This window comes from Quercus lobata, chromosome 3, assembly GCF_001633185.2.
Source record: "Quercus lobata isolate SW786 chromosome 3, ValleyOak3.0 Primary Assembly, whole genome shotgun sequence".
NCBI classification, from domain to species: Eukaryota; Viridiplantae; Streptophyta; class Magnoliopsida; order Fagales; family Fagaceae; genus Quercus; species Quercus lobata.
In genome coordinates this window covers 8,815,944-8,830,504 of record NC_044906.1, presented here as the reverse complement: position 1 = coordinate 8,830,504, position 14,561 = coordinate 8,815,944, and the positions used below count along the sequence as shown (strand labels likewise).

The 14,561-nt window shown below is 31.9% G+C and overlaps 1 protein-coding gene across 2 annotated transcripts; it reads right to left on the bottom strand.

Moving 5' to 3' along the window:
- Positions 1–5,687: 5,687 nt before the first annotated feature.
- LOC115981784 (pyrrolidone-carboxylate peptidase-like) lies at positions 5,688–10,467 on the bottom strand. 2 transcript variants are annotated; one of them, XM_031104135.1, is made up of 5 exons: positions 10,240–10,466; positions 8,367–8,712; positions 7,372–7,476; positions 7,221–7,268; positions 5,688–6,165 (listed from the first exon to the last, which is right to left on the bottom strand). In XM_031104135.1, exons 2-5 carry the CDS (start codon positions 8,643–8,645, stop codon positions 5,926–5,928), a joined length of 672 nt encoding a protein of 223 aa, XP_030959995.1. In that variant the 5' UTR covers positions 8,646–8,712; positions 10,240–10,466; the 3' UTR covers positions 5,688–5,925. The 2 variants fall into 2 exon arrangements, 1 of the variants encoding a protein (XP_030959995.1); XR_004089453.1 differs by having other exon boundaries at positions 6,047–6,165; positions 8,367–8,614; positions 10,240–10,467.
- Between the last annotated feature and the right edge of the window lie 4,094 nt (positions 10,468–14,561).

Sequence of the window (14,561 nt, the reverse complement as noted above, 5' to 3'; positions counted from 1 at the left end):
GCAATCAGTACGGTATATAAGCATAACTAATATTGTGAAATTATTAGACAAACTTAACATCAGAATCAATACAAAGTAATTGTAATCATATTTAACATTCAAACTCTCTAATGTAAACCCATATCCAAAAAGTAAAATAAAATGATTAAACAAAAAAGCAAAACAGAGTAAGAGTAACAAAATCCAACACACCGTATTGTCTCCCACTAAGTGAAAAAGTTCCAACTTTCGTTTCTGCGGCCTGCCGAATGGAGAGAATGTGACCAATACCAGGAAGTTGAAAACACAATGATTGGAAATGGAAAAAAATGTGGTAGTGGAGACATTGAGAATGCAGAGTAGGGTATTGAGTAAGGAACGTGAAAGGTTATAATGCCAGTTTTAAGAGAGAGAGAGATAGTTTGTGTATGTTTAAAATATTGAAGAGATATGAACGATTTTTATCTATACTATTATTTAAAGGGCTTTCCCTGTTTGGGATCCTCATTTTTTTGGTTCAAAAATACCCTTACACCCATTTGTTTAAATAGAGACAAAACTAAAAGACAATCCAGTAAAAATGCAACTCTAACTCCCACTAAAACATTGCCTAAAAAATAGGATCATTCTCCTGTTAATTTTCAAATAACTTTATCCACTTATAAATTAGATTTTCAAAATAAAAATTATATATATAAAATAAAAACACGGTTTTTTTTTTTTTTTTGGCTACAAAATAAATGTGTAATATTTGTTCATTTTTTTAAACTAGCTTCATGACACTCCTAGTTGTATTAGTAGTTCAAATTGTGTAATATTAATGAGAAAACGTGTAAACTTCTACACCCCTATATTTAAGTAGAGACAAAATTAAAGGACAATTCGGTAAAAATACAACTTAACTCCCACTAAAACATGGCCTAAAAAATAGGGTCACTTTCTTGTTGATTTTCAAATTGCTTTATCCACTTATAAATTAAATTCTCAAAATAAAAATTATATATATAAATATATATATAAAATAAATAAAAAACATAGTTTTTTTTCTCTACAAAACAGGACTACTAAAAAAAAAAAAATCTCATCGCACACGCGAAGCACATGTGATGAGGCTAGTATGTTATAAAACTTATCTGGAATGTTACTATTTGGTAACTACTACCCAAGAGAAACTATCACTAAAACGTTTATCTTATTCCTCCAAATGAAAAGATACATTGTTCTGTGTTTTTAAAGGAAAAGATGGCATTAATTTACGTAGCCACCTGGCGCAATGAGGAGTGGTTAACAAAAAATCAAACATTTCGATTATTAGTTATTTTATATATATATATATATATATAGATTTAATGATTTATTAAAAATTTTAAACCAATCACATGATTATTAAGTAGATTTTATGAATAAAAGTCTAAAAGTATATATGGAAAGTTTTTTGGGTTTTCATATAGTAAATTGAAGGAATTTTCATGCAAACCGATTTTGAGAAAAATTCTATTATCTATATATTTCAATAAATTTCGTTGATGTGGCCCAAATGTTGAATGTTGGCCGAACCTTGGGACTATTATTTAGACGGGCTATTTTTAGTAGCCTGACTAGCCTATATAAATTTAGTTGATGCAGCCCAAAATGTCTTTTGGGGATTGTATGAGAGGAGAGATGGAATTTGATCCACAACATGGCTGAGGGCTATCCCATTGAATGGTCCAAATAAAAAGAACGAAAAGACCTGTTATGCATGCGGGAAGGCGAAAAAAAAAAAAAAAACATTTTCATTTATTTCAACAATTTCTTTCTCAATTATTGATATAATGTGCTGTGATTTTATGGTAAATTTGTAATTGATTAGGTTTAATATATTATTACTAAGTCTATAAAAAAAGAAATATCTCAATAATGTTGCATTTATGTACCACATACAAATTTATGGAGTATGTTGTCTTCCCATATGAAGCCGAGGGATTAGGACAACGAATTATTTTCTATAAAAATTAGAAGAGAAAAGAAGAATTGAGAAGTTGTGAAACTAGTCGAGACTAAGACTAGAAAAGCTCAGCAAATGAGAAATTAAATTAATGAAAAAGAACTAAAGAAGTATTGGGGAAAAATCATGCCAAGCTTTAAAAATAGTGCAAAATCAACAAGTTATTGACTTTTTTTTTTTTTTTTTTTTTTTTCTGAATGGATGCAATTGTTCCAACTTCCAACCATTGTGCTATGGGAATTGCGTGTGAAAGTAGTTATACCAGGAAAGAAATAATTGAATTCTAGATGTCTTTGTTGGAAATACTTTAAGTATTACCAGTTGAACTATAAAGCTCTTGACTATGCAATTGAAAATTGATTCTAACTAATGCAAATAGAGCATTAGTAAATTCCTATCCCATGTTATCAATAATGGCATCTATCTATAAGTGATAACTCTTCAAGGAAGGATGGTCTTTAATGTTCATTGGATGAATTAGGACCCATCAAAATTTCTTGAAAAGAAATATCACATTGAAAAAAAAAAAAAAAAAAAAAAAAAAAAAACCTAAAATGTGCAGCACATGATGCACATGAAAAATACAGAAAGAGCTATGGTACAAGAACGCAAGTAAATGCATCTCGAACATATTTATTATGTGAAACAAGGACGTATGGAAGTTAGTAGTAGGTCAAGTCCGTCTCCAGGATAAAACTAGCACGTGAAGGCTCCAAGTGTATGTGAAACACATAAAGGGTATCTTTTATCTTTAGAGTAGAAAGCAATGTATGCAGCCACAAGAAAGTGCACGATCCATACTAAGATGGTGCATGAGGGTGTGTGTGTGAGAGGACCTGAGTGCAAATCTGAGGAGTCTAGGTATAGATGGAATTACCATGGATCTAGATCTTGGGTGTGGACTTTGATGTTGTAAAGGAAGGACTCAAAGTGTAAGAATGGTTGCAAAAGGCATTTGATTTTAATGTGCTCCTTGAGCAGATCAAACACACCAAAAAAAAAAAAAAAAAAAAAAAAAAAGCTTGAATATTGAGACTACACAATGACAAAAGGACGCTATATTATTGACCACATAATTGTGGCACTGATATCATTTTTTTTTTTTTTTTTTTAAATAGAGATCGGAAACAAGGATATATTTTGGTTCAAGTTGATGATCTATGCTCATAGCAAAAAGCGCCAAACAACCACATCTTTACTATATTGAATTGATTACAATAAGTCCAATGGGTACATATAGAAATATATGGTGTGCATTTGAATGCAGCTTTTTACTGATTGTAAATTGATTATTTGCTTAATGTTAGTTAACATATAGTTATTTCTTGAAAACTGAGGTTTTAAAAAGATGTATATAAATAGATATGATATTAAACCTTGGTTCCCACTCCCCTGTATGTGTTAGTCTAGGTCTTTTCTCAAAAAAAAAAAAAAGTACATATATATAAGTAAATATGTTAAAAAGCTAAAAACTGTGATGAGGGCAAGCAAACTCTAAGGGTACGTCTCTTAAAAAAAAAAAAAAAAAAAAAAAAAAACTGTATGTTTGGATACGCATCCACATCTAGTGTCTAGTGTTTAACACTTTTTTTCATTGAGAAGCGTGTTCAATGCTTTCCAGTGGGTCCTATATACTATTCACGGAACCCACAAATTTTTTTTTCAATAAAACTTTTATTAAAAATGGGTCTCATAGCACTATTCACGCATTTAAAAATTATTTTGTTATAATATTTTCAATTTTCATTTTTTTAGTAAAATAAGCGGTATCCAAACGGATCTTGAGAATAATAAACTCATAAATCTATGGGTTTCTAGAAAACTACTATCTACGTTACTTATAGTGGAAAACTTCACTAACCTGGTTTTTATTATTAAACTAACATCCTCTATAGTTTAAATAAGACACTCATTTTTTCTGAAGTGCAAACTATTTACACTGACATTCCTTAGATGTATGAAAAAAGATGCTAAAAAATCCCCCCAAAAAAAGGTTTTTAAAAATTCCAAATTTCTTACTAGAGGGGGTGTGGGTGGCAATTTAACTAGAGGGAAGATGGTTGTAATAATGAAAAACTCATGCAATTATATTCTACTACATAAGAATATATTAGCACAGTACATTTCTATTTCATTAATTCCATATCAGTTGTCTTATCAAAAAAAAAAAATTCTACCAGTTGTTGATTTCTGTTTAATTATGTGAACACTACATAACAGCCAGGTCTTTTTATTATTATTATTATAATATGTAGTTTACATTGAGCATACAGAGGATATGGCGGATTCAAATTTTATTATTTAACTCTCATACATTGATACACAGTTTTCACATAGGAGACACCATACTCTGTTGCATACTAGTCAGTGTTTATGCGTAGGCCTACTGCCAAGGCCCTTACACAATGCATTTGGTTTTGAACGAATATGTTAGGGATAAGTTGTGTGTGTGTGTGTGTGTGTGTGTGTGTGGAGGAAATAGGAGACTGTTATGTGGAGATGTATTGAGGCAATAAACATTGCATTTGAAACGGGAAAAGCAACTAATAAGGTAATAACAATACATGCAAAAAATGACAACATTTTTTACACCAGCTGATATGGCAAACCCGTATTGAATCTCATCTAGACCCACTATTGACATTACTTTTTTACCTACCACAACAACAAGGGCCAAATTTTTTGTCAATAACTATTGACTTTATAACATAAAGTGACCTCAACAATGTCTCCCTCGAAACAGCAAGATTGTCCAATACAAATATCTCATAAAGCACTAGTTGCAATTTATAACCAAATGATTCGGTGAAGGCTAAATTGTTACCTTAATAACCCCAGCTCGCGGCAAAAACATAATTTCAGCAACATGAGCACCTCTTGACCTCAAATTCACTAAAATTATTCAATGCATCCTGCACCCATGTATTACACTCTCCTCTCATGTAATGATAGGTCTCTCACATAATAATAGGTCTCACCTGTAGGTTCAACGCATGAGATCCACTTTTACGTAAAAAGAAGGTAGAGTATGCTAGATGTACAAAATAATTTCTCCAAACTTTGGGACACAACTGACTGGGTTACTTATAATCCCGTTTCCTTGTTATGCTTTCAATGGATGATTTTACTTTTCACCCTAACTTCACTATAACCACTAGGCCAATGTTGTACAATGAGTATGCCTACCAATTTATGAAACCCTTTCAATGCATATTTTACTCTTCACCTCAACCTCAATCCAAAGATATGGGCAATATTTTCTACAATCCCTTAAAAGGCCTTAAGTTTGGGAAAGTGTAAACAACGGATCTACAAGATGTTGTGTCAGGGTAACTTTGTAACATGGCTACTTAGAGAATGGTTAAGTAAAGCTCATGGTTATATAACCATTTGTCTAAATAAATAGTTTCAAATTATTACAATATAAATCAGTCAAACATGTGCTAAACGTGCACCTACAAAGGTGTTCAAGATTCCATAATTGACCGACCATTTCAAATGATTCCAAGACAAGAAGATTTGTGGGTTGAAATACGTCTGTAGCAAGACATAAAAAAGATATCATCTACTTTGAATACACACTAGGACACGAATTTTTATAGACACAATGTTAATTTTAAATGCATGCTATCAAGATTTATCGCCGGGAGCAAACTACATGATGAAAAGCAAGAGTCAGTGAAGTTCAGAGAATAAAGAATAAATTAAATGGGACAAACGCTATAATAAAACTGGCATTTCATTCACAAATTGGCATAAGAGATTTCAAAAGATTTCCGCGAGTTTCCAGTACCCTTTAAAAAGCATTCACCAAAATACATGAATTGCATGTGCCATAGTTTCACTTTTCATTAAAACACACTCGCTATTTATTATGCATCGAACCACTTTTTTTTACATACATGGCCAATATAAGCAACCACACAAGCTCCTGGACATAAGGTTGGGGCAGGATGCTCTTAATTTAAAGAAGCAAGTACCTCTAACAAGGATGCAGCAAACTGCATTTGCGTATCCTCATCTATAGTCAAGAAGAGAGGCACATGCACAAACAGCGATTTGTTCCCATTTTGCTCTGCAAACCGAAGGGAATGATAGTAAACATAATTGCATACAAACCGTCCCGCATCATCTGATGTCATCACTTCATAACCCATCTTTGCTAAGGCCTTGGTAATCTCCTCAACAGGAAGAGAAGTCTGCGCACAGTTAGCACCGGAAATTCTTTAAGGAAGGGTGAAGCAAAAAAATATATAAATATATATATATTATAGTCATCAATAAATCAGACTAAAAAAAAGCAATTGTCCAATCAATCCATCTGAATCATTGTGACTATGAATTCATTCCACTTTTTGGCAACTATGACATGCAGTCTAGTATAAGCAGATACCTTCTCTACACAGGCATCAATTCAACTTTGAACAGAAAAATAAAGAGCACCATCTCCTTAAATTTTTTTGTCAATCTAAATGATTAGAGAAAATTGGTGCATGTGTAACTGTATCCTACTGAACCATTAGTAAATATTATTCTTAATACTATTCCATAATGGCTTTGGTTTACTATTGAAGAATGGTTACATGTTTTGTCTGGGGTTTCTGTTCCTTACATTTGCCTTGGGTTTTTTTTTTTGGGAGGGGGGTCGTTGTCATAGCATGATGCCCCCATGCCATCAAAACTAACTGAAGAATATTATATCGAGGCTTTTCTATGAAATTACTTCCCAATGCATGTCAGTAGTTGGAAATGTTCTTTTCACTGATAAAAACAGCAGCTCCAGCAAAGACCACCACTTAAATAATTTATACAAGTTAGCAGAAGAAGGTGAACACAATCTATTTCCCATATCATAAATTTGCCTTTCTTTTCCACTAAAAATACAGAAAATCTGTCTTCCTATAATCACATCCATTCCTATGAAAGTAACAAATCTTCCAACCAATAGAAAATTCAATACACAAGCAGAGGACTGGCCATCACATGTACTGGAATTTCAGGGTAGTGAACAAGAAAGAAAGCACTTTAAGATAGGTGACCTCAGATGGCATATTATACCATACTTCTGACATAACATTCCTTCTTTCATAGTGACTATTGCTGCAGTCCATCAAGCAATAGGTTGATAGTTAAATAGTAAATATAGGAATAAACATAAGGTTGATTAGAAACTTAATGGAGTTCATACACAGACAAAAAAAATATTATGAAACCCTTTTAATCAGAAAAATCATGAAAAAGAAATCCATTCTACCTGTCGAGTGTGTGAAATGTCACCATCTGCAAGAATGATGGGGAGTTTCTACAAAACATGAAACAAGGAAAGTTCAATGAATTAAATATAGAATGTCAAAACAAATAAAAGTCAACATGCATGAAAGTGAAACTTAGGGATTATTTCTAACCTGGGGCTTCCATCCCAACTCATCAGGACAACGAAAAGTGGCTTCATTGACAGCTTGATGCTCAATGGCAAACCTTGTTGCACCACTATTAACTCCAAAGTGTAGCTGGAGAAATATAGTTAAAGAGGGTTAGATACATAACGCATAAATACAGAAATACAATGGAGTCCAAAGTGTAGATTCTGGTTCTGGTTTAGGATTAAGGTTCTAAAATGCACATTTAGTAAAATTGTCAGTAAAGGTTTATTTATTCAAAAAATAACATTTTACCATCCACAAGTTTCCATCTTCTCCCTAAAGGTCTAGAGAAACAACCAAGAGTGCAACATAATTGATAGAGGTGCTGACAGTATACCAATCTTAGAGGTTGGGCGTTGGTGAGATGACAAGCCCCTTTCACCAAAAGTGATAGATTACAAGTTCGAATCCGGAAATCAGCCTCATCAAAAGGATTGAGTTTACAGTACAACCTTTTTTTGACAGTATATCAATCTTCATTACTAACATATTCACCCCTAATGTATAGGTTTCTAGAGTTGTATCATATTCCTGTATGGACTTATTGGCCTTCGTTTAATGAAAGTGAAATTAGGAACATTAATCCTTATTGTTTGAATAGAGCTGTTAATCTCATGAATACTACTCTTGTTGCAGTAGATCCTGTAGAGTTAAGAATTGTTATTAGCCAAGGGTTGTTTATTTTTTTGCTGCCATTACAGTAGTAAGGTTGTTTTTCAATGAGTATCCAGTATGTACTTCTTTAACGTTCCCAACTACATCATGGAGCTATAAAGTTGTTGGTTATGCTCTGCTGATTAGCCATTATGATTTCTAATCACTAACACTGATTCTAAAAGACCTCCAAACCAGCCTATGATTTCTATTGAGAGAATGGGAAACAGGAAAAATAAAATCGATAACTTGGAAAAGTAGTAATTTGGCATAACATAATTTGAGCATAGCTGCAGAGGAGATCAGAAATGTGGGCAACTGACCCAAATAATTTTTCCAGAAGTTGAAGATTCAGAATCCTTTCCACCAATGGCAGATTGCAATGTCTGGTATAGGGAAGCAAGTGCTCCCTGTCCTGCAGTCTCAAGAATGCTGCAACTCCCAAGAGTTAGACCTTTTGGCAATCCCTTTTTCTTCACATACTCTTTGAGATTACAGACAATTGTCTCAGTTGGATTCTCTGAAACACCATGGAATTTCTTAAATCCCGTCACATGAACTGTTACTGCTACTGCAGGTGCAAGAGGCCCTTCAGATCCCATTTACCAATTATTGAGATATAACCAAAAATGCGTTATAGCATCAAAATCAAAAGTAATATCTAAGTACCTGCATCAAACAAGAGAAAATGAATTAGTCAGTGTAGTCAAGAAGCCACAAAGACATCATCAGCTTGCTGAACTAGGAAAGCTATAACATCTACCTCATCAATGTACATCTCAAATTTCACAAACTACTTTCCTACCAAAAAAATAAAATTTTCATAGGCTACTTTCACACAGATTATATCAATGCCCAACATAGAATTTTCATTTTACCATTCAATCCTAGAAAGCCATAATCTTCTCTTTCTTTCTCCTTATCTTTCCTTTTTTTATGCTAATACAGTCTCCAGGGCTCTTCAAGCACCAAAATATTTTCCAGGCATGTGTAGTTCTCCCATCCCACATGTTCAAAACCATAACAGGAATAGATCCCAAAGGTTACCTCCCAAAGGGTTGGTGGTAGAATTCAAAGTTTCAAACCCAGTTGACCGTCAGTGATGCAGGGCAAAGGCAAAAACACAGAACAAGATAAACCTTAGGTTTCACCAATAAGGGTTCTTGGCATCACGACCAAGCTAGAGAAAGAAAATCTCAATTCCATATCATTCATCAAATTCAACATAACAATAATGTTTACTGTGGGCCTATAAATAAGGTACCAGGTTACATCAAATAAGGCAGGGAAATCAAATCATAATTAAGATAGCAATTAAATCCCTTAACACATTCAAAATAATCTGGGCGGTGTCCGCACCATAGAGCCACTCAACTCAACCCCTGGATGTTAATGAAGCCATAATCTAACAATTATACCAAGAGATGATAATTGAGGGTCCAGAAGGCAATAATGTTAAACCTTAGCATCTCTGTCTACCCATTTACAAAAATTATCACAGAAGATATGATTAACACTTATAACAGTGGATTCTGATGGACCACTTCAATAGTCAAATGCTGAACCCAAAAATTTTCCATTGCTGTGGATAAAGCATCTATACAAAACAACTTTATGAGACCTTCCATACGAAGAAACAGTTGAGGGCATGAGGGGTTAAGGAAAGAAGGAGGAGGCACTCCTGCATTTCATTTGGAAAGCTCAGAGGTCATATCAAAGTTGGAAAACCCCAACAGTATCAAAAGCAAACAAACAAGAATCTAGCGAAAGAAGATTTGACTGTACATAACCCCAGAAAACAAAACAGCTGAGAAAACAAGATAATCCATTGGAATTCCTAACAACAGAAAACAACCCAGTTTCTAAAAATCAATATCAGAATCAAATTAAACCAACAATCTGAACCTCAATCAAAGACATACAAATTCAAAAGCAGACTACACCTTTAGAGAGAACTAATTAAGACAAAGAAACCAATTGAACCACTTGATTAAAAGCCAAACTACCAAAACCCCAACACCAAAAAACTAAAACCCAATTAGAATTAACCTTGATCAGACACCCCAGATGATCACAGATACCAAAAGCACAAAAATTTACATCTAAAAACAAAGCCTTGAAATTAAACTCAAAGCACGTTGGTTGTGAAATTTTTGTTTTTTTTTTTTTTTTTAAAAAATGATCTTTCTCACTCACCTGTTGTAGTCTTCAAAAAATGAAAGAGAGAAGCAATGGACTCAACCACCAATCTTATCTACTCAAAGATGATCTTAGCTGGTAGAGATTCTGATCAGATTATAAAAGAGAGAGAAAAAGATAGAAATACAATAAACTATATTATAGAAAAAAGTATTAGAGACATAGTAGTGGAGGGTCGCTTTCAAACAACATTAATTTACAGTGGTGCATGTGTTACATTGTTGCATTATTATTTGGACTTCTGGAACAACCTTTCAATTCATTTAAAAAGCTTTGTTTATAGGAATTTGCAACAGTAAAAAGCTTCTTTTATCTCTTTCCTTTCTTTTTCTTTTTTCTTTTTCTTTTTTTTCTTTCTCTTTCTGGTGTTAAAGCTTATGACTTGTCATGTATTGGTCACTGTGTCTTATGGTGAGAGACACAGATAGGTAAGTATTAGTATAGTACCTACATGACATGAACAAAACCAATGATTCCTTATTTTTATCAACTTATCTTGTACAGGAATGGGCTTCTGTCACACCCTTGATAATAGATAATAGATAATAGATGTGACTTTTTGTTTGTTTTACTTTTCTCTTATTTCAAGATATACTAAATTACGTGTGGAAACTAAAAGCTAAAACTACATGTGTGTATTTAGTGGGGTATACATTGTGCTTTGTCTATAAGGCCAAAAACAAGTACAATCGTGAAGGCTATTGCTTGTAGTACATAAACTTCCATACATTTTTATATATTTTTTTTTATCTATATGTATTTTGAGAAAAATTGAAAATAGTTGTTTAAATACACGTATCAAATAGGTCTTATTTTTTTATTTCTTAAAAGTTATTAGCTTTTAATTTTTTTTAGTTTTCATAAATGTGAATTTTATAATGCTTTTTTTTAAAATAGGAGTGTTCACCACTCTTAGAACATTAGACTAATTCTTTGGCATATTCTCTATCTCATACATACTGAATAATTATAAGGATTATTTCAAAAAATTTATAACAATAAATTTCTTTAAATAATCCCAAGGTCTTTTAATTAAAAAGCTTAAACTAACCTCGTTAATCATATGAGTCTTGAAAACATGTACACCAACCCTTTGGAGTTTTTTATAATGCTAAATTGACTTTATATATAAGTTTTAGGAAAAGAGTATGACTCATGACGATTTGCATTTTTTATTTTATTTTACTTTTTCTAATATGCTATATGATACATTGTACCTTGTCTATTGTTAGGTTTAAAAAGTAAATCTTTCAACTTTGTCAGAAAAAAACAAACATATATGTCTTAAGGATTAAGGAATTGGTGTTGTCCATACATCACATCTTTTAAATTCATGCTAAGAATTCTAAGTAGTGTGCACTAGGTAGGTCTAGTGGACACACCATTTGTGTAATAATGCCAAAACTTCTATAAAAATATACATATAATCAAGAATTTATGATTAATGGATGTAAAGTTATATGATTATAGGAGTAATGTATAATAGAAGTATAGTACACCCATATTTAGGTCTTAAAAATCCCATAAAGCTGGTGATCTAAATTAGTAACTTTTACTCATTACAAAGTAATCAATCATTTGATTGGATAAAGACTATATACATTCAAAAGATTAATCCAAGTGTTCCAAAAATCTTGAATACTCACAAATAAAGAGTTGATTGATCAAAAGTAAATACTAATTAGGAGTGTTCAATGCATATGGTACACCTAAAATGACAACTAATAAATCCATAACAATTTTGAAAATTGGCCAGCTCTTATGATTAGGATAGAGTGGCTAATATTGTTTTGATGGTTTATCTCACTTATCTGTTATACAAAACTAGCATGTAGTCTGTGCTTACGCACGGAAATATTAACAATTGTGATGATAAAATGTTTATCTTAGTAGATTCAATTTCCACATTGAGCATTATGAATGGAAGTAACTTAACACCAACATTTAAAAATCAAATTGGACACATAGCACAAAATTAAACTACAATTAGAAATTAATTTGATTCAATTTGAATTCTAAAATTGAACTTCAACTTAATATAATATATATGATTATATTTTTGTCACTTTTAACAAATTAACAAAATCTTAATCCAGACACACTAAAACTATTAAAAAATAAGAACCAATCGTTGAGCTTGGAATCTTCTTGGAGGCGCCAATGAAGCGCTAATGTATGAGAGTGTGAAGCAAGGAAGAGTGGGATTGAACATTGTGTTTGAACCCGGCCTTGCTCTAAAAAATCCGTAAGGAGGAGGAGAGGGCAATGTGTGGATCTAGTTGGTAGAGGTTAAGAGAGGAGGAAGCATGGGATGAAGATATGGAATTAGGAGGAGATGATGTTTTACTTTTATAGTCTTTCTCGTTGGACTCCTTGGTTCTGGTTGTGGGATTAGAAGAGCTCCAGGCTCTATTGAGATCACCCATAACAGTGTGCAAGTGAGATGTTCTTGCTTAGGCCAATGAGTATTATTATTGTGGTTTTCTTGGCTTCCGTGTTAAATGCTAATGCATCATTTATTTGGGCACAAAAATTAGAAAATTTAGATAAGATACATGACACAAAATTGGAGTCCAATTTATAATCTCCATGAAAGTGTGCAGGTAAGATGTTTTTGCTTAGGCTAATGAGCATTATTATTGTGGTTTTATTGGCTTCCGTGTTAAATGTTAATGCATCATTTATTTGGGCACAAAAATTAGAAAATTTAGGTAAGATACATGACACAAAATTGAAGTCAAATTTATAATCTAATTAATTTTTTTTTTGAGTTTTGGTTAGGACAAGTGGCGCAAAATTGAGAATCCAATTGAAATCTAATTGGATTTTCTCTCTGCTTCACCTATTATTATATATATAGATTACAAATACTTAATTTTAAACAAAAACAATATTATTGAAATAATTTCAGCAGTGAGAATCTTTACTGTACATTCAGCTCAGCTTTTTTCTAATCTTGTTAATGAGAATTTTGAATAAATCACATGGTTATCATGCATTTTATGAAAAGTGAAGTGGGGCTACAAAGCTAATAAAGTAGTAGCGGTTAGTGATTATCATAGCCTTCAAAACTGGCAGTGACAGTGGAAAATTTCAAACATGGGGTGCCTATCGGCCGTGACATAGGAAATTCCATGGGCGGCACACAATGAATTCAAGTCTTTTTTTTCTTTTTTTTTTAATAGAAGGAATTCAAATCCAAATTGTCCTTTTCTTTCCAGAATTTTTTTTCCTTCGCTCGTTTTGTTAATTAGTAAGTGAACGAATGGGCTAGTTAATGTACTTTTTTTTTTTTTTTTTAATACAAGAGATAAACTTTGGTTATAAACTTAGTTATAGTTTAAGGTTATAACTCATGCTTACAAAATTAATATAATTATATACTTTATGTTTTTAATACACAAGTAAAATTTTATGTCAATTGGATTTTATTTATTATTTGATCTATAAACTTATTTTTTTGCATACTTTTAGACTACAAAAAATTTACAAAAAATTGAAATTTGAACATTTGATTAATGACATAGTTATTAATTTTTTATTTTCTAGAAATTTTGTAAACATGAAAGATATAAAAAAAAAAATGTAATCTAACGGTAAATTTGTCAAAATTCATATTCAATAAAAATATATTAAGTAAAGTTATAACCTTAGACTATAATCAAATTTATTACCAAATTCTTTTCCTTATATCAGGTAGTTTAACGAGTAATTCTCAACTTCATTTCAAATACTTAATCACGCCTTCTTTCAAATGACGAGCATATACCATTGATACGAGTGGTCCATTAAAAAATGCCTTGGTCGGAGTTAACGTCTAGAATTCAAGTCCTCTTGACATAAAGTTGATTCTCATGATGCCTACCAACCAATGCTATCAAGACTCTATTGAGACTGAGATCTACTTTAGGAAGTACTTATGATTTTGCTTTCTAAATTTTCAGACATTAATTTTCTCTAATAAATTGGTATAATTATGATCACGTCTAAGTAGAATTTTCCAGGAGCTAGTTGTTTTTATCTTTTTTTTTTTTTTAATTTAAAAAAAAAAAGTGGAGAGTTTTTATAAATAGGAGATAATTATTTTCCTATAATAACTCAAATTTATATATAGACAAGTGCATAAGGTCACCTACTTCTATTTACAAGTGCATAACATTTTTTTCCTTTTTTTTTATTAATTTATATTTATTTATGGGTGAACTGTGAAGTGTTTGTGAATAGAAGACAAAAATAGCTTGATCCCCATTAAAAAAAAAAAAAAAAAAAAAAAAAAAAAAAAAAAAAAAAAAAAAGAAAAGAAAAAGAAGCTTGATCTA